The 20,661-nt window shown below is 37.8% G+C and overlaps 1 protein-coding gene across 1 annotated transcript in view; it reads right to left on the bottom strand.

Moving 5' to 3' along the window:
* Positions 1–12,609, bottom strand: part of LOC110949571 (zinc finger protein 385C-like) — a 94,018-nt gene extending 81,409 nt beyond the window's left edge. Inside the window, exon 1 of the mRNA XM_022191701.2 lies at positions 12,451–12,609. Within this exon, the coding sequence (XP_022047393.2) occupies positions 12,451–12,487 (37 nt within the window). The 5' untranslated portion in view covers positions 12,488–12,609. The remainder of the gene's footprint in view (positions 1–12,450) is intronic.
* Positions 12,610–20,661: the final 8,052 nt, after the last annotated feature.

Raw genomic sequence — 20,661 nt, 5'->3', positions numbered from 1 at the left:
GTTTTGATGGTACAAGTGAAGCTAGATATTTAAACAAAGACCTGAAACAGAGATGAGAACTCTTTTCTGCTGTATTCCAGTAGTATTTTTGCATCATGAGACAAGCTGGAGCTCTCAGCAGCTGTTACCCAGAAAACCAGAGTATTCATCTTTCGTTTGACTTAAAAGCTCTTTGGGGAACAGAGTAGTCGCAGACTTTACTTCTAAGCAGAAAACGGCAGATGTAGTAGCAAAAATTCATTACCAGGCTGTTCCTCAAAAAGGCTGATAAGAACAAGAAGTTAAACATATTGAACATGAGAATGCTATTCTTGAGATTTTAACCAGATGAGCCCAGTGATCATAGCACAGTGAACACAAAAGTCCAATAGCTTCACCCTCAACTCCCTGTGATTCATCCATGATTGAAGCAGACAGCAGAAGCAGCACAGCCATGCTATAATGGCTCCTTCAATTAACGACCATTTAATTTGGCCTGCTTGAGTGGTCTTTTGTGCTCAGTAGTTATAGCCATTAGAGAGACTATAACACGCCATTAAATGGGGGAACAAAGAGACAAATTATTTCAGAATAGGAGACTGCACGACCAATCAAGCTTTTTGATCTAATGAAAAACAAGGACTGAAATGGCCCTAAATGGACGAGGTGCTTCCTGAAAATCTGCAATTTTTGTCAACTGTACTTTGTACTGAATCTAGTTTGACTGTAAGGCTCTCTGCTGGGAACTATTTGCTCACAAGGAAATGTAATTCATTTCCTCACTAACACATTTCCCAAAGCCTGCAGTTAGTCAGGGTTTTTATAAATAGATGAGCTTTTCCCGTTCTGCATTTTAGCAGAAAGGATAAATGTACAAACTGTATCAGAGCCTTAGGGGCCGTTTACACGAGGACCATCTTAACAGAAAACGCAAAAGTGGTGTCTTGTCATTTCACGTTTAGATGAGCAGTTTTGAAGGAAATCTGCGTATATATGGTGACTCCATAGTGTGTGGAATTCAATTGGATATGCATGCCAGGCAGGTGGGTGGCACTGTGATAAAACTGCCTTGTCTACGTGCATGCGTACTATCTCCCTTTTCGGATCTCCGCCACGGTAAATGTTCATGAATGGAATCTGTACAGATTCAGTACGTTTGTTGGTACGACTCCTGTAGTGTACATAGAGCTGCCAGAGTTGCTTGAAGGTACGAAGGATGGAAATAATCACATCTTTGTTTACGTCCTTGTACCGGCCGGCAAACCAAAGCACCGGCGCACGTATGTGACGTAATCGCGTACGCGACGTGGTCAGATCTTGGCAAAGTTTTGCGTTTTGCTGTTTAGACGGAAACGTAACAGCGGAGCGTTTTCTACTTTTCCACTCTGGAGGCCAGTTTCAAATTTTTGCGTTTTCAAGCCCCCAAAACGCCGTCCTCGTATAAACGGTAGGGCGTTTTGTTGAAATATTTTGACGTTTTTACCTGCAAGCGTCCTCGTGTAAACGGCCCCTTAGTATAAATAGTTATTTCTGAGACTAAAAACCAAAACAAACCCGTTTGGTCAGATTGTGTTTATTTGTCCTCTAGTAACTATCCCATTTTATGCCACAGGAACATACACAACAGAGTACAAGACATGCATACATGTTGTTCTCGCTGGATATGATGGCACACGAAACGTGCTGAGAGTGAAATACGTGCAAGGAAGAAAAATTAATCTGCCGCCAAACAACATTAAGGTGCCCCCTTACTAGTTCTGTTGGGGGTCGAACTCTGCATTTCTAACTGGGGTTTTGGTATAACAATGAAGGCATGGGAATTAGGATGTAGGAATCTTTTGGTTCAACGCTGAAGTGAAATTTCTGGAGAAGAGCAAACGCCACTGGAACAGGAAAAAAAATATTTTGTATGTCCTTATCATGATAGAACATTTAAGAAAAGAGTCCAGCATTCAAACTCTGAAGTTATCTTGCAGTTTGTCTTCCATAAGTGTATTGTAAGGCAGTTTCTTCAACTAATTAAGACAAGTATTTTGTAAATACCTTGCGTACCATCAACCAAACGCCAATTTTAATGGAGTAGAGCACCCAGCTCCAAGAAAGTAGGAATCTCTCTGCTGACTAGCTTAACACACTACACCACTTTACATAATTTCATGTGTTTGTATAACATTGTATGTTGTTGGTATGTATTAGCATAAGTAGATGCTCAAGGATCTGTGTGGATGTATTGTGTATCTACCTAATTGTGATGTTTCAGTGTTCAAAGGGGGGAGTGGTGTGGGTTTGAAGAGTAATGGGTCTGTCTTTTGTCTCATCTATATGTTGTGTGTGGCGGGAGAGTGTGGTCCTGTATGGGGGTCTGGTGGTGAGTGGGGGGTTGGAATTTATAAGCTTTGCTTCATCCATCCCCTTTTCAAATCACTTATGTAAATTGTCTGATTTTGGTGGTGTCAGAAGCTGGTTTGAAATAAATGATCAATCAATCTACAGCCTGCTCTTCCTAACTTGAAAAGGAAGCTTTGTTTTAAAGGTCTGGGGTCATGCAGGAATTCACTCAGGCCAGGCAGTCTTTTTCCATTTTTTTCCCCTTCTTTTTATTGGAATTAAAAATGTTTCACTTCATTTAGTTATGCCTGCTTATCGGCTGCTCAGGTGAAAAACCTGAAGAAACACAAAGCACATGTGTAAACAACAAACCAACAGAATAAAACATGCAAATAACACATTTCACCGTGTTAAATACACTAATTTTATTTTAAATAAAGATAATCATCTTAGCAAAATATATTTTAAATCCTACCATCCAAGCACATGCACACACGACTTCCACAGCGATCAATTAACATTTAAATTTACATCTGCGCATAAACTCCGTCAATCTGACTCAAGCCATCCACTGTGCATAACAAGAACTACAGGACAAAACCACAAATCCATTCATTCAAAGACAGACGCCGTGTGCCACACAAACATTTAAACACTCACGCAAACAATCAGTAACCTAACACACACCAACCTCAGCTTCACACCGCAAACCCGACTTGCTAAAAGTGCTTAAACTCTTACCGGCTGCCTCTCCGGACTCTCAGCAGACTTAGCAGGCTACGCGACTCTGCGAGTGCTGTTTCTTTGTGTGCCGCTAATCAACCAACATTTGAAACACCTGTGAAACGAAGCCGCGCTGTGAGGTGATCAACCCACCTGTGCCCATGAGTGCCGTCAATCACCACTAACACTGACAGCCACACCCACACATTCAAGTTTGACTTCACACTAGTGAAGAAAATAACTCAACTTCTAGGTCTAACAGCAGGTAAGTACAGATAGCACTGAGTTTCATTCATGCCAACATCACAGCATAGTTTACTGTAGTAGTGTCTGTTACTACTTATTGGTTTGAAAATTGATTGGAATCATGGCACTCAAAACTGGAATCAAATTGAATCATTACATCCCCAGAGATTAGCCTTAAAAAGGATTTAGCTCCAACAGTGAAATGTTTCTCCTTTTTTTAAACTTGGTGATAATAATAGTAAGTAGAGCCTGGTCAATGTATCAGTCTGCCTGCTATATATTATCAGCTGAAGTTTCCCGTTACACACCGTTCTTGTTTTTGTAAACAGAAAACAATGAAGAAAAATATGCTTGAGTAATTTAGTACTGTGTCGTCCAATAGCTTGTCTAGCATGGTTATTCATGCAATTTACCACGTCTGCAGCACATGCAGCAGAGTTCACACTACATTTGTACTGACGGTGATGTGTTTATGGCAAGCTGAAAACTAGTTACTGGAAGTTAATACACAATTAGCCCATTATTGTCCTTTTTCAATTCAACTAACATACTGTACACAATCAGCCACAACATTGAAACCACCTGCCTAATATTCTGTAGCTCAGTAGAGTCTAAATTTCTGTTCTAGTTTAAATGCATGTTTTTATTGTCATCCGTACTCTACACACAGAACACAGTTTTTTGGGAAATTCTGTTCATGTCCGTTATGAAGAATATTCCACACACATATGTGGGCGTATATACACCACATATACAAGCACAAAGAGGAGCATTTTCACACTGCTTCCTGCTGTGTTGAATCTGTACCTGCAATCCAGCCACAAGGGAATGGAGAGGTAATGGGCTGTGCGAAAATTCAACTTCCCACATGGCCCTCAAGGTGTCTGTGCATCCCTCTGTCCATATGACAGGGACCAAAAGAGCAACTATCCATCTGAGCTGCTGCATTACATTTGACAGACACCACAAATCAAGTGAATTTGTTTTTCTAAACGTAGGTAGGATCTACAATATGCTGCTTAAAGTACACGGAGGCAAAATTCACCAACCGGCAACATTTCAGAGGTACTGTAGCAACAGCATGTGAGAGACAACTACACGTTTGCTTTCAAAAACCAGGAGGAGAAACTGAGAGGCTGAGGCACTCTGTGTGCTCTATGTACACTTCAGCACTTTGTGTGTTGATATTACAAGGTATGATGGCAGGATGTTTTTTGTCCCACAGTGGCATGTAAAAGGTCTGTATGTGTAACTCTGCCCCTTGTAAGAATCCTATTTCAGTGGCTCTTTCCAAACAGCTGGTATTTATGTTGTTTTATCTCCACATAGATTCTGATTCCTTCATAGATGTTCAACAGCTTACAAAAGTGTTAAGTTTTTCCCAACGGGGAAGCTGATGATCCAGCCTCAGGGAAGATGATATACGAGCTGTGAAACTATTTACCGTAAACCATACATTTCACTTCGCTACAGACAAGGACTTGTTTCTTCAGCTCAGTTTTTATTAACAGTATTGACTAGCTTGTGTTGTCATACCAAGTCTTCTATTGATTATTTGTGGCCATTTTGACATTTTCAAAGGACCTTGAAGGACTGACAGATCTGTGTTTTGGAGGGGGGGTTACTAGATAGTCGGGGAAGTGTTTCTGCCCCGTCTTCACCTTCGAACAGCCAAATAAAGATCACAGTTATCAGTCCAGAGGCAGGTTTAAGCTGCCACTGAGTGAAGGAGACTGTCATCTGACTTGTAATGACACAGCCCGAGAGCCATTACATCTTTGATGGGAGACTTAAGCAGAAATCCATTCCAGAGTGTCTGAGGTGAGGCAGGCTCAGAGGGGGGAGGTTGGGAAGAGCAATCTGTTGTGAGTCTATTGTGATGAGATGTACACTGCACCTGCAATTTGCTGGTGGAGGCTTCCTTTTGATGATGATGATCGTGGTTTGTAATTTTACAGACAGTCCATTTCAAACTATAGCTCATGACAGACAGAGGATTTTTTATTCCAGATTGGTCACAGAAGGAGTACAGAAGTGTTCCATCTAAACATTTGTAGTCTTTTTTTCCATGCTGATATCGGACATCTGCAGAAAAAACGTGTGCCAACAAGACAAGCGGGTGATGCAACAGTAAAATCCAGGGCAGAAAATGGCTGCCTAGATGCGAGACTGCAGTATTCAGGCTTTGACAATCGTAATTATATGCACTGTTTTCTCTCTGCCATATTTTCTGCCACTCTCTTTTGCAGTTTTGTATATTCATAACAAAACATACAAAAGAGCTCAAACAAAGAGAATATGAATCAAATGACCTGAAATTCATTAGCAATGATCTTGGTGATAAATAAATATTTTATAGTTCCATCTTCTCTTCATTTTTAGAAGATTTATATCAACTTAAATCAAACACCTCTGAACTATAGACTGTTATTCAGAAACAAAACAATTTGAAGGCTATCAAAAACTTCCCAAGCACATAATTATTTCAATAAGAAAATTATCAAAAGATTAGTAATGAAAATAATCATTATTTGCATCTCTAGTTGATGTGATCTATTTTTATATAAATATTAAAATGTGATATGTGTCATTATTTTGTAAAACACAAACACAAAATCAGCACGATATCACTCTACAAATAAAGAAACATTTCTTCTAAACTGTCAGACTGGATCGTTGACATTAATTTATCTCCGAAGTGGCAGTGATGAAGACGGCTGCACTAGATTAATGCTCACTGAACTGTATTAAAGCTAAAACTCTTTTCAGCATGACTTGTGATCTTTGAATATTCTATACTCAAACACTGAAGCTCAGCTGTGCAATATTACTTAAATGTCAAACGATTCAAAATTGAATCACCACTCAACACTTGCACTACTTTGAAGTAGAAGAGGATAGCATTTTATCTTGTGCAAAATAAAAACTGTTTTATTATAAAATTCAGGCCCCATGGTATGGATTCCAAAGCCAGGGCACTTTTCATTACTGAGCTTCAAATTGTTTATTTTCAGTACTTTATATTCGTATCATTTTTGATGGCAAACTCATCTTTGGCATGGAGGGTTCCAGTGTCGCACACGGTTCTGGAGAAATGTTCTTCCATTATTCAAAGACTGATTTTCAGCTGCTTTGCTAGAGGAGTTGAGGTGCTCAAAATTCCTTTTTAAAAGATCAGCTCAAATGTGTTCTATTGGATTCAAGTCAGGTCACATGCTTGTCTAGCTCATAGTTTTCACTTTTTTTTTTAACTTGAGAAACTTGTGTGATTTTGACAAGGTCATTCTGGAATATTTGTTGTCTACTAACTGTGAGTCATCTTGGCAGTCAGTATTTTGGCAAATTAAGAGTTTTCAGGTTGCCATCTATAAATGTCATCTCCCTAACACCTTTGCACTCATGCAGCATCAAATCTTCACAGTCGCCCTTCTGTGCGCCACTGTCAGGACTATACATTCACTGTGGTAGTCCTAGAACAAGACAAAAATGCTGGATTTACCCTGAGCAGAGCAAATTTACCTTCGTCTTATCTAATCTAATAATTTGCTCCCAACATTCATCAGATTTCTTTGTATGTTCCCTACCAAAGGGCTTTTTTTCTGAGGTACAATCTAAAAAAAGCTGATGCTACACATGGTCCTTCACACTGTGTAAGGTGTCACAGAAACTCAGAGTTCCACTGACAATCCCTGTACCAGTTACGAAGCATTTGACTTCATGTTTTTTTTTTTTTTCGACAGAGTTCAACTGTGCAAGGAGTGCGCTGTCCATGGCTACTGTAGTTCTGATTAGTGGTACAATGGCTCGATCTTTACCTGCTGAATACTGTTGCAATTGGGTTTCAATTTACTTTAGCTGGTCATTGATGTTTCTGTACTTTCTTATCTCTGTGAAGAATGACAGATTTTTACACATGGAGTCACTATGCAGATAGACACACATCATATGTCCAAAATTCAGAATGTTCAGGTAATTTTCTAACAATATTCATGCAATTAGGCTAATGGGAAATCACTCAATTTGATTTCAGTGACAATGCATTTTCTTACATGTGAGTCAGTGATTATCAGGGTAATCACTTGTGTGGCAATCAGCTTCTACTTTTGGGCCTGTATTTTCGATACAGTCTGTATAAAGAGTTTTTTCTTGAGTGTTCATAAGAGGAAATATTCTACTTGTCAACATAGAAAGAATGCAATTACCGAGAAGAGACATTTCTGAGAAATTTGAGATTGTAGTGATATTGCACAGGAGTTTACTCACGTCTGCTGTTCACTATATTTCAAATGCATTCGTAAAGGAGCAAAATGTTATTTATCACAATATCACTGACATATTTTGTCTAATAAGCACCTTTATGTAATTTATACTATCAATACAATGTTGATAAATATTTTATTTTATTAATAATTACAACACCATATTACTCTCAGATTAAGTGCAATGCAGATAACTGACATTTCCACTTATTCCCCTTATATCAGTGTCTGTTGTTTTGATATGCTGCATAAATAACGGTGAATTGATGATATACTGCACCACATTTCTCTTTCAGTTACTCAAAAAGAATATATTTTCCCACATCTATTCATGTAGTTACAGTATCCAGTACAATGTCAGTTTTGGGACCGTTTGATTTTCATTGTAGTATTTTGGCTTTAATTGCATTTAAACCTGCCAAATGTCCAGAGGCTGCTCAAATAAAGAGACACATTTGCGTGCCAGTTGGCTGCCATAGCCATTAGTCATAAAACACATTAGAATGCCACACCCCATGGCAGCTGTATAGTATTTACAAGTACCAAAGGGATATTTCATCAATCTCTGCTTAAAACATGTTGAAATCACAGCTGTACATAATCACTGGCTTCTTTACCACCCTGACACTGAAGGCCGCAGAGTGACCAGTGCTGGAGAAAACCCTTTGGTCATGCCGATGGGGAAAAAAGCAATATTGCCCACACGTCAACAAAAAATGTTTTGTGGATGATTGTTCAATCTTTGGTGGACTTTATCAGCAGGAGCCATGACTCCATTGACAGTTAAGGGCTGGAGCTCAAGCTGCTCCCATCCCAATCTCGTTCCACATGATTATTCTCAATTTCACAGCTGATGGTTTTTACTGAGACAGACGGCAGCAGCCAAATGCCAAAGTACAGAAGAGAAAGCTCTGAGGTAGGAGAGAAAGTTAGGGGACGGGGGAGACAGAAGATAAGCTGGTCACTCAACTTTATCACCAATGTTTGGGTTGGAAGTAATCCGTGAATGTGACCTTTTGCCATGGTGCAGGACAGTAACAGTGTGCGGGGAGCTACAAAACAATACAGACATGATTTTAATGTGACACATTAACACACAATAGTGACTGATAGACACTGCAGGCAGATGTCAAAGAAAAAACAAAAAAGCCACACATTGAGAAATATAATGATCAATGTTTTGATTGTCTAACATTTGACCTGAAACTACTCCATGGAAATACCAATTTTGAGGAAGAATCTATTAATATTCTGTTGGGTTTTTTTGTCAACAAGCAATGATTAATCCTACTAACACATATTGTGCAGTTAAAGCTGAGTTTGCTTCTTCCTTTGTGTCACAGCGCTCTATTGTTATGCAAAAATTAATACAAAACAAGGAGCTGCATGGTTGCACTGGGTGACGTGTTTCTTCAATACAATGAATTGGGAACTGTAGTTCATTCTAAGCTGATCCCTCTGGATGTAAATTCTCACTAGAGGACCAAACCTGCAGCAAAAAAAACGGTCTTAAAAATAAACTATTTAATTCCATTTGTGTCAAAATTACAGTGTCCAGCTGTTTTAGGCAATTAATTTCAATGTGTTGAAACATGATACATTCATGACTTGATTTTTATAGATTTACTTCTTCAGCAGAAGGTGTGGGGCAAAAATAATTGCTGACCTGAGAGTTGTTTCAGTTTGTTTTGATTTTACAACATTATCTCACTCATTCATTTGAGCTTATTTCACTGATTAAAGACAGTTGAGAATAATTTATTTATTGATTAATCTGAGATTTTCTGTCTTGATGAAGCATATTTCTTTGGTGTACTGAATGTCAGAAAATATCTCCATTTCCAGAAGACAAATTCTTCAAATTGATCCAAAAATCCAAAGACACTCAGTTTAACAGTCTCATAAAACAAAGACTGAAAAGCTGGAACGCCAGTGAATGTTTGGCAAAGTTGCTTGAAAACAACAAACGTTTATTCGATTATCAGAATGGTCAGCCGCTTATCTTCTGTTGACTAATTGATTCATCTGCCAACTGTTTGAGCTCTACATGTGAGATTTGCAATCTGTGTAAGCAATGATCACAGATCAATTTTGTGAAACAAGCTGCTGAATCCCCACAGTAAACAACAGGCTCAGTTGTTACCTATCGGCTCACTAGATTTGCCGTGAAGAACACTTTGTCCCCACAAAGCACTGAGTGGCCTTGCACTGTAATTTAAAAGCAATAAGCCAACTAGACCTCTTATTACCTGTCATTTCTTTTAAAAGCAGTCTCACAGATGACCTTTTATTTATACAGTAAGTACTGTATGCTGTTTACGTGCCTGCTCTGGGGAAGCTGTCCTCAGTGCACTTCCTTCTTGTATATTTAACAAAAGTGAGTTTATCTCTGCATACAGTAGAATTTATAAATAGTCTTCTGTATGATAGTCTTCCTGTTGAGACTGGAGAGTAAGTCTGGACCTGCTATGTACACACCTGAGATGCCAACAAAAATCACACATGATGCAAAAACAAAAAAACAAAAAAAACCTAGAAACTCTCCCAGCCGCACACAGGAGAAGTGCTAGTGAAAATTACAGCATCACTCTGGGGAGTGGGCACTAGGAGATGCGGGAATTGATGAATCAAGGACCTTTTGTTCACAGCGAAAATGACTGCTTCCATGCAGTTGGAAAGAACATCTCTTCGGCAGTGCTTGGCAGGCAGGGAGGCGTCATTTGGAGCCATTTAGGTTTGAAGCTGACGCAGAGGGGGACGGAGGAGAGCAAGGTCATTTAAAGAGGATGCAGAACATGATGATGTGGCCAGTGCTGGGTGTTTAAGTGTGTCTACTCTGCTTGAATTGAGTCGCCGCTGAGCATGCCAAGGCAACACTCACAGTAATGATAGTGGGAGACACATCTATAGGAAGATAAACTGACTGAACTATGAGAAGCAAAGCACAAACACACATATGGTGTTTCATCACTGCACATGTGAAGCTATAAGTTGATTTTTCCATTAGTTAACCTGCAGAAAATAAATCAGTAACTTTGAAGGAAAATGTCAAATCCACTCCTGCTGCCGACACGTCATTAAAAAGGCTCCGATTTTGCCAACTTGAGCTTTAGGAAATTGTGATTGCATGTCCTACTATTTTCTTACATTTTACAAAGATTCCAAGGCTCGACAAAATGACCACCAATCAGTGAGTTCACTTTTTCCTCTTGGATAGACAATACAATGCTTTTATTCTGCAGACAATTTCATCCAAAATAATTTACTTTCTTCCGTTCACGTAAACTCACACAGAGTGATTTAGAGTTCACTCTTCCTCAAAGAGAATTGAACTACGATTGATGAGCAGCCTTCTTCCACCACCTGAACTGCAGCTGCACTACATACAAACGGGTGACAAATTAAAAGAAAAACCTCAAATAAACTGTCTTAGTAAGGTGTCTGTCCACAAAGCTACCGTCAATGCACACTGGTATTGATTCTATAAATCTATGGATGTTTGCTGGAGGGAGGGTGCATCATTGTTGTAGGTGTTCCCTCATTTGGTGTTTTGATGAGGATTGAGAGCAGCAAATAACATGTCAGGTTGAGATCTGGTGACTGTGAAAGCTACAGCATATGATTTGCGTCATTTTCATCCTCAGCAACCCATTCACTGAGCCTTCATGGTCAAAGGATGGGAGCATTGTCATCCTGGAAGAAGCCACTCTCATCACCATAAAAACATTTCATCATACAATAAAGTTGATCGTTCAGAACAACCATGCACTGATTTGCAGCGACTCATCCCTCTAACGGAACAAATAAACCCAAAATACACCAGGTAAAATGCTCCCCACAACATAATAGAGTCACCAAATCACCTTACTGCAGGGCACAAGGGTTCAGGTTTTTTTCCCCCTAATTTGTTGCCTATCTGTATGTCTATTACTTCCACAACACTAAGCATATTTGGTTGCCTCTCCAAAAAAATAAAAATAAATCCAACATGACCCCATTTCACAAAACAAAGAAGACCTACTGAAAAAAGACTGGTAACCATAAAGACAACCAATGAATAATTCCGCATTGATGCCTGTAAAGTTGTCTCTTGTTTTCAATCAGCGATTTAATTCACAATTTGCTCAATAGAATACCTCTGGTGGCCGACACTCATCTGTGCACACACACGCACACACACGCGCACGCACACACACACAGTTATATCTTCAGTAAGAGTCTGGGAAGACTTAGCTGAATGACAAGATTTAAATAATTACTTATTCATCAACCCAGTTATGCCTTTGACCTCCATCAACCGGACCACAGCAGCATCAAGACAGCATTTCTTAATGAATATGATTAACACAGCCTTATATAATATAATATAATATAATTAACGATGATGAATGAATCTGATATGGGTGCCTCTAAAACGCAATATTCTTTTCAATAACAGCCCTTTGTAGCCACACAAAAAAAACTAAGCCACTTACCACTCAGAAAGGAAAATACAGTTTAAGCTATTTTAAATTGGAGTCAACTATCTTAGGAGCTATTGGCTAATATTCAAGTTCTTCAAACAAACTGGCTCAGTAACTCTAATCTATAAGTTTAATTTTTATGTAAAAGTAGCTACAGCGGTATGGAAAAGCAACACCGAGGAAATATGTGGATTTAAGAAAAGTAAAACACCTGCAGACCTGCTGTTGTCCATACAGGACCAATTAAACATTATTTAGACAATATAATAAATACACAATATTTGCTCGTTTGAGACACTTTCAGCCAAAAACAACCATTAAAGGACAAGCGGAGACTCATTGTAGAGACACTTGCTCGACATACAAGAGCAGTCCAAGCGTCCAAAACGACCCCGAAAACGCCACAAACCTCGTGTAGAAATAAACCAGAAATAATCGCGTCTTTCCCCTACCTGTGTGAGACGCTTTCACGGCTCCTCCGTTGTCCATTTCCAGCTGCCTCAGATCACAGCGCGAGCTCAGCTGCGAGCGTCTCGGTCCCTCGAGCGAGTCAAGGAAAGATAAACCACGCGGGTAATGTGCGTGCGCCGTGCCGCTGCCGTCTGCGCGAGGGAGATACCGAATCACCGCGCACGAGGACGAGAGAGACAGAAAAAAGAAACAGAAGACGAATGAAAGCGGAAGGTGAGAAACAGAGGATGGGTGGAGAGATGGAAACAGGAATAAGAGACACCAGTAACTTTTTAAAGCTGCTCAAAGGACGTGGACATAATTGTGGAGCACAATCCGTCATTTTAATTTCTTTTTCTGCAAAAAAAAAAAAATGCTCTAAATGTTGATTGACTTAATTGGCTACAGGGAGTAACCAGGAAGCCACATGGAAATCAACTTTCTGTTTGCAGTTTTTAAAAGCATTTTACTGGTATTTTAAAGACTATCCCTATTTTGTGAAGTTAGGGGTTATATCTAGTAAAATCACATTCAAAAACAATTTGTTGACATGTTCACTGATTTTTTTTTTAAAGAAAAAAGGATGCAAACTGTAAATAATGTCTATAGCAAAAGTTGAAAAAAAAATCATTATTTTACAGATGTTTTCCAGCATTTGAAAGACAGAATATGTATATTGAACAAACACAATATTTTGTATATTACCAAAAACAAAACAAACAAAAAAACAGGCCACAATTGTCCAAAAAAAAACCTGTTCAGGTAAATCACTTATAATAGCCAGTAAAGTCACAGAAAAAAATTACATTAATGCATTACATTAACTGTAAAAATATACACAAAAAATGTAAATAATGTCCACATGAAGAATCTGTATTTTTTTTTTTTTAACAGATGAGACCCTAAAATGATGTTTGAAAGAACAACTATGCATATTGAGGAACTGAAAGACGGTAAATAACTACATAAACAGGTTCTTTTTTTTTTTTTTTACAGATGTACCCTGTTTTGTTTAATTACAGATACCATCTAATAAAATCTCAGAAAAATATATTAATTTCCATGTCGATTGTAAACCAAAAGCAGGCCAAAACTCTGCACAACCTGTATTTGTACAAATAGTAATGTGTTTTCTCACAATGTGTGACAGTGAAACCACACTGTTTTTCAGGATTTTTTTTTTTACAGTGTACACTGCAAAAGTGAAACATTTACATTTTTATCAACAATTTACTGTTATTTTACAGATTTCCTTTGTCTTGTTAAATTACAGAAAAGGCTGAGTACAATTACAGAAAAAAGTATTAGCATGTTAACCGTAAAATAAAACAGGCCAAATGTGTAAATAATGTCCAAAAATCTGTATTTTTATAAATGGGATTTGTTGTTTTCTACAATGTTTGACCACAAATGACACTTTTTTCTGCTCAAATCAGCAAATATCATTACTTTGTGTGAGGATTTCTTCTCAATAATGTGAGGCATTGACATCTTCATTAATGAAGTGCAGATGTGTACCAATCCTATCAGTCCTCTGTCATATTCAGTGCATCATTGACATCCACATAACGTTCACCCATCTTCACCCAACTGGACTGTTTTTTGTTCCATCCTTCCTTCCTGATAGTGAAGATAGATAGGCAGTTAACTGCAAATATGAAGAGAATCATTCATTTTGCCATACAGGCATCAAAACTGACACAGGGCAATTTTTCATAAAAGAATGTTGCAAAAGGACAATGGCAAAATGTACTTCCAACATGCAATTTTAAACGTTTTCAAACTGCATGATCGTAGAGTGATTTGTTGGGTTTTGGTGGTAAAATATATGGAATTAAGCAACATAATTAGACATAATTTAGCCTATACACTTCATGACCGGGCCAATTAATTGTTATACAAATAGCAAACACTCTTCTATTAAATTTGACAACAAGACCATAAACAAGATTTTATTTAGAAGGTTCATAGATTTTTCTGCTTCCAAAGTCGAATTCTAAGGTGTCAGAAATGTATGAAACAATGTTAATATCATAGAAAACGGATAACAGAGTTTGAAGACGTTCATAAAAATAAAAAAAATATGGCTTTAACATCCACAATTTTGAAAAACTCCGATAATTTTAAGCATTTTTTTCTTAATTGCCGACTCATAAGTAATGTCAAGTTTTATGCTTGTGACAGTTTAACCGATTTTTCCATTATCTGCACCAATCTGACATCTTTCAAATTTTTCACCTTCAGTTTGTAATACAGGCTTTGAATTACAAACTGACAATAGCAGCAGACAATATACAACCATAATAGGCTAAATATTCACCTGCAGTAAAAGGGGACGCTGTAAGGGCTCTATTATTTGCTCACTTAGACCAGTGAAAGTGCATTTTTGAATGGCCTCACTTTAAAGTCTTTGTCAAACACCTGCTGGCATTTTTACTGCCACACAACAATGCTAATGTACATCCACAAACAGTCCCATTATAAACCTGCTACCACATAATGGTCACTGGGACTAAGACAGAGGGGGTCAGAGGAAAATGTATTGGTCTGACATGTCAAATCCCCTCCACCTTTAGGTGCTGTTTGTGTGCCACAGGGGCCTATCACCAGCCATCATGCCCCAATCCCTCCCCATGCAGACCCCCTCATTAACATTGTTGGGCTGTGTTCAAAAGCAGATGCCTGCGGATGAATTCAGGAGTACAGTGACACGGGCACATGCCTCCGTGTGCCGCGGCCAACCTGGTGGTGTGCGTCTGGATCAGCTGTCAGATGGACAGTGATGGATGCACGGTGGAAATATACTTGGAGTTTGAGCTATGTCCTTCTCACTGAAGTCCTCTGGCACCCTGCTTGACCCCGCCACAAGGCAGCCGCCCTAAAAATAAAGGAGCACATGTGCACATACAGGCAGAGACAAGGGTGTAAGATATCAGCTCTCCTGATGTCTTTGCTTGGATACAAAGGAAAACAACACAGAGTGAAATAGCCACACGCTCTCACGCGAAGTTCACCTCAGACAGGATGCACCGAAGCAGAATCAGCCTCCTGTTGTTAGAGTTGGATTAGGGTATGTACAGCCTCCATTTCCATGAAGCTCAAGTCCAATCAGCGTGTTCCCTGCATCAAAGTTAATACCAGTGCTCGGCTCCATCATCACCTCGAGTGCTTTCATTAAAGGGACATTTTTATTCCGCCGCAAACCAGAATCACGAGGAAACCAGCCACGATTCGGTGTTTCAGTTTAACCTGGTCGCCATGGCAACATTCTTTTTTTTTTCTTCTTTAAATGCATTTCACTCCGTCTTTTGACTTCAAAGTTTGATTGAGATGGCACTTGAAGGATGTGAGTGGTTCATTTCGAATTGATGGAGAGAGAATGTAAGAATGGCAGCATTGTGGAAGCAGCAGCCACACAATAACTGCAGTTCACAGCTTGGAACAGCGAAACCCACAGCGGTAAAGAGTATCTGAGCGTGACGACAATATCCACCTTCACATTCAATTTGATGCTCAGTAGGTCTAGTTATTAGCAAAATACATTCCCGCAGTAAGTAGAATTTTAATCATTCATTTCAGAGCATCCAAGGATTTCATGTCCTTGAGATGTGACTAATTGGATGATTAACCCAGTTATTGTTATTTAGCTTTATCCATAAATTTAGGGTAAGACAGACATACTAGTCCACTGTGCTCTAAGTAAAAAGTATTGAAAAATGTAAAAGACAAAAGTCTCCTGAACTGATTTTTGATGAGGTTTTTAAAGCTTTAAAGTTCAAATCAAAGCTAAATCAATAGCAATTCGTATCTGATGGCCTTCTGCTCATGAAAAAAAAGTACTATTTTGGAATACGACGACAGCTATGACTCACAAAAATAAGAAGAATGAGGATGAAGTTCATTTTGAGCAGGAGAGCTCTTTAGTATAACAAAACCTGGCAACCAATGTCATCAAACCTCACACTTAATTTTCTGTGATTGATTTACAACACTGGTGAGAGGAAGGTGTTTGTCCTCACATTTTTTCCATTTTAGTTCCTCTCACATTATCATAGTTTCTCAATAAAGGACGATGACATGGTGCCAGAACAGATCACGAACAGAAAACACAAATTTTAGCATAAATAAACATTGTTTTCAGAAAGACAATGAAAACAATGAAAAATGACTAAAAAAAATCATGAATAAAAAATCTAAAACAAGCCCTGCTAAAAACTTTGAATATCTAGCACCAGAAAAAATATGTAAGTAATGATGGAATAAATACTGTCACATTAAAAAAAAACATTGTAAAGTAAAACCAAAAAACTGAGAAAATGGCGATAACCCATTAAATAATTATATGTTTTAGTGGATTTAAATAGAGTAAAGTAGCATAATTTTATAGGCACACATAGTAAAAGAACAAATTGTTACTTGTAAAAAATATACATTTTTGATTTCTTTATTCATTTAAATTAATATATTTTTTGCAATTCTACCAGACTTACTGTAACTTACTACTCAAATGTAATTTAACAAAACAGGTACAAGATTTTTTAGCCATCTTTCAATCCTTAATATACAAAGCATTTTTTTTAAATTCAACTAAATATCTGTGAAATAATTTTCAACACTGTTTTGTAATTTAAATACAGTAAACATTGGAGAAAAAAAGCAAGTTTTTAGTAGAACACTGTAAAAGAATGACTTACTATTTGTTAAAATACTGATTTTTGACGTGGATGTTTTTACAGTTTGTGCACTTCTTTAAAAAAAATGGGATTTTACTAGTTATTATCTGTAAATTAGCAAAACGGAGAATCTATTAAAAAAAACAATTATAATATATATTACAAAAATAAAACAGCCAATTGTGAAGCATGTCTTCGTGATGATATACACTTCTTATCATGCAGATATATTAGGATTTAGACTCGTATAGTTTTAGTTGTTTAAATCTGAAACAGAGGAGTCATGCCTCTGATATTCAGAGGGCATCACCACCATCACTGTGCCATTCAGAGGAAGTGGAGGCTGATGAGGGTCACCAACCTCAGCATGGGATGAATCATCAGCAGACATGAAGAAATCTCACTGGTAGCTTCAGAAGGCCGGAAACACGGCACAAATTTCCATTAAATTCTTATTCTTTACATTAGAGAATTCAAAATTTAGATTTTTATTTCAATATCAACTGTATTATGGACACGACTATGCCCAACCTTTTGCATTTTCTCGTTCTTTCCTTTTAAAAAAACTCCTTTTGAAGATGGCAGAGACCGTCATCATCTCACTTCTCTTTAACACGGTGCAACACCGTCCTACACTGCATTATATATAATCATTTTTAGAGAAGGGGCATTTCAGAATCAACATATTTACTCTTCAGCAGGCATAAGCTGAGAGCAAAAGATGATGAAAGCCTCTTAGAAATGAATGAAAATTAGATTGTGATGCATTTTGGGTAAGACATTTTCCTCAAGTGTGCATCCTCCATTCCTGAGGGTCAGTGCCACTGACAAAACCCTCAGTTTTTTTCAGTAATGGAACTGCGCTCAAGATGGCAATGATTCACCGAAGAGGACAATAAGAGCTTTGAACACAGCTACGGAAATCCACAGCTGGAGCCATTCAGATTTTTTGTGTATTTAATGTTTTGGGTTTCTGACTCACTCTTTTGAAGGGAGCTGATTTTCCAGGACAAACATGGAAACATTTTAGATATTATTTTTCTGTATTTCATCTTTTTAGAGATGTTGGGAGTAGAAATCATGCCGTACATAGAATATACTGTCAAAATAAAAACATTAACGGTCCTGCAGTGTAAGCCAAGAAAAATATGCTTTGATAGATTCTTATTTTGTCCTTTGGGACAAGTGTGATCTTGCTAAAAAATCTCCCCCCTCATCAGCTGTGCTGTTGTGTTCCCTGCACGTTGAACAAATAGTGGTAACATGTGACGAAGCTGTTTATTGCTTTAATGCGGACAGGAATTTTAGAAAATAGTCTGCTGGTTGGATGAAGCTAGAGCGAGTTAGCTTAGCTTAGCATAAAGACTGGAATGAGAAGGAAACAGCTAGCCTGGTTGTGTCCAAATGTAACAAAATCAACCTACCTACCAACCCTACAACTCATCAAATAATGCATTATTGTGAATTTCTCTTTGGAGATTAATAAAGTATCTATCTATCTATCTATTTATTATGTGTTTCTTTTCTTTCTTTTTAATTAAAAAAAACATCATACAGACACAGAAGTGTAAAAACAATTTTTTTTTCAACTGAGGGATTGTGTGTTTATGTGATTATTATGGGACTATATTTGTCCTGGGAGTGGTTGTCAAGCAACCAGCAGAATAACCCAGGAAGATAAACAATTTTTAAAAATGTATATTATTTAACAGTTTTGGAACTGTAATTTTTTTTAATTATATAATTTATTGTTATTGTACAGATTTTGCATCTTTAGTAAATTCCAGATAATAACTGGTAAAATAAAAATAATTAAAATTAATAACTAAATAAATAGAAGCCCAAATGTGTGAGTCATGGCCAAATCAAAAGCTATATATATATTTTTTCAAATGATTCTTTTACAACATTTGACTGTAAAATTATAGAATTATTGCTGTATTTAATCTCCATTAATTAATTATTTTCTAGATGTTTGTGGTTAATTGCAAGATAAAATATGTATATAAAAGATTATAAAAATTTTAAAAAATAATTTTTAAATGTAGTTATTTAGATTCTCGTTGTTTTGTTAAATTATAGATAACATCTGATAAAATTACAGAAAAAGGGAATAATTTGCATTGACTGTTAAAAAAAACAAAAAAACAAAAGAGGCTCAACTATATGTAATATCGACATCAAAAATCTGTAATTTTATAAATAGTAATTTGTGCTTCTACAAAGTTTGACTATATAATTCTGGCATTTATTTATTTTTATTTGACTTCATTTAAATAGAGAAAAATATCATTATTTGAAAGAGAAACTACATGTATTGAGTACTAAAGATATTTTTCAATGCTTTTCCCTGTTCTGGTAATTTTCAGATCACATCTAGTAAAATGGCAGAAAAAAAATATATCACTTGACGGGTTGTACATGCTAATCCAGTAAAATGCAGCAAGATGCTTTTAAAACCAGTCTCCTTCCAGCAGCTGTTTATTGTGCTTCCTCGGTAGACTACCTTCCTCGCCAGCATCCCATCCTGTGGCAACACAGTTAGATGTTTCATTTTAGATAAGAGACAATTATTATAGCACATCACATGCACCATCATTATCAGCAGAAATCTCAAACCGCACCACAGAATGCAATCCAGATACCGTGTCCCCGTGCCCTTGGTATTTAATGACATTTCTTTCTGCTCAGGAAGATAGAGGGAATCCATCAGAGCGAGCGTTTGGAAATTTTCCGTCTTTTTGAACTTTGCTGTGCTATAAAATTGAGCCACTGGTTTCTCATGCAAAAAAAAACAAAACAAAACAAAACAAAAAATGCACATTTACAGTGCTCAAGCTAATCTGAAAATTCCTGTTGTTATGACAACTAACGCCTTTTTATCCGCATTACCTGCTTCATTTGAAGATAAGAGACTTAAAAAAACAAAAACAGTGGAACAAAATGTGAATGCATTTATTTTCAGGGCACATTTGGTTTATTCTGCAAATCTCCTCCTCTAAACACTGTCAATTTCAGTCCGGCTCTCACACCATTATGATTCACAGAGGCCAAGCATGAAATGAGTTTCTTTTTTGACAGAACGCATTTTGACTGACAGCTCAACAAATGAGAAATCCTTTACTGTGAACAGAGCGCCCGCCTGCTTCTGGCAAGAGATGCTGCCTATCTCTGAGGAGTGTGAGCCCATGTGTGTGTGTGTGTGTTGAAATGACTGTAAAACTGGATTTAATGTAAATTCTTCCTTGGTATTAGAACCTCAGGAGCTGTTTTGACCATCTTAAGGCCCGGTCACACCGCCCGAACTTTGCTGGAGCGTTCCTTGAACGGTAGGGAGGGGGGGGCGAATTTCGACAACGCTCGTCACCGCGCACAAAATGAGAAAAAATCGAAAACACGGCGTTGGTTTAGCGGTGCACCGCTGAAGCCGGCGTTGCTTAAGCGTTGGTTTAGCGGTGACGCGAGCGTTGGTATAGCGGCATTCTGCGCATGCGGGCGTTGGCTTGGCGGGGGTATAAAGTTGGTTTAGCGGCATACCGC

Source organism: Acanthochromis polyacanthus, chromosome 19, assembly GCF_021347895.1.
Source record: "Acanthochromis polyacanthus isolate Apoly-LR-REF ecotype Palm Island chromosome 19, KAUST_Apoly_ChrSc, whole genome shotgun sequence".
Classification (NCBI taxonomy): domain Eukaryota; kingdom Metazoa; phylum Chordata; class Actinopteri; family Pomacentridae; genus Acanthochromis; species Acanthochromis polyacanthus.
Note: the sequence above shows the minus strand (reverse complement) of the source record. Positions and strands in the feature narration are given on the sequence as shown.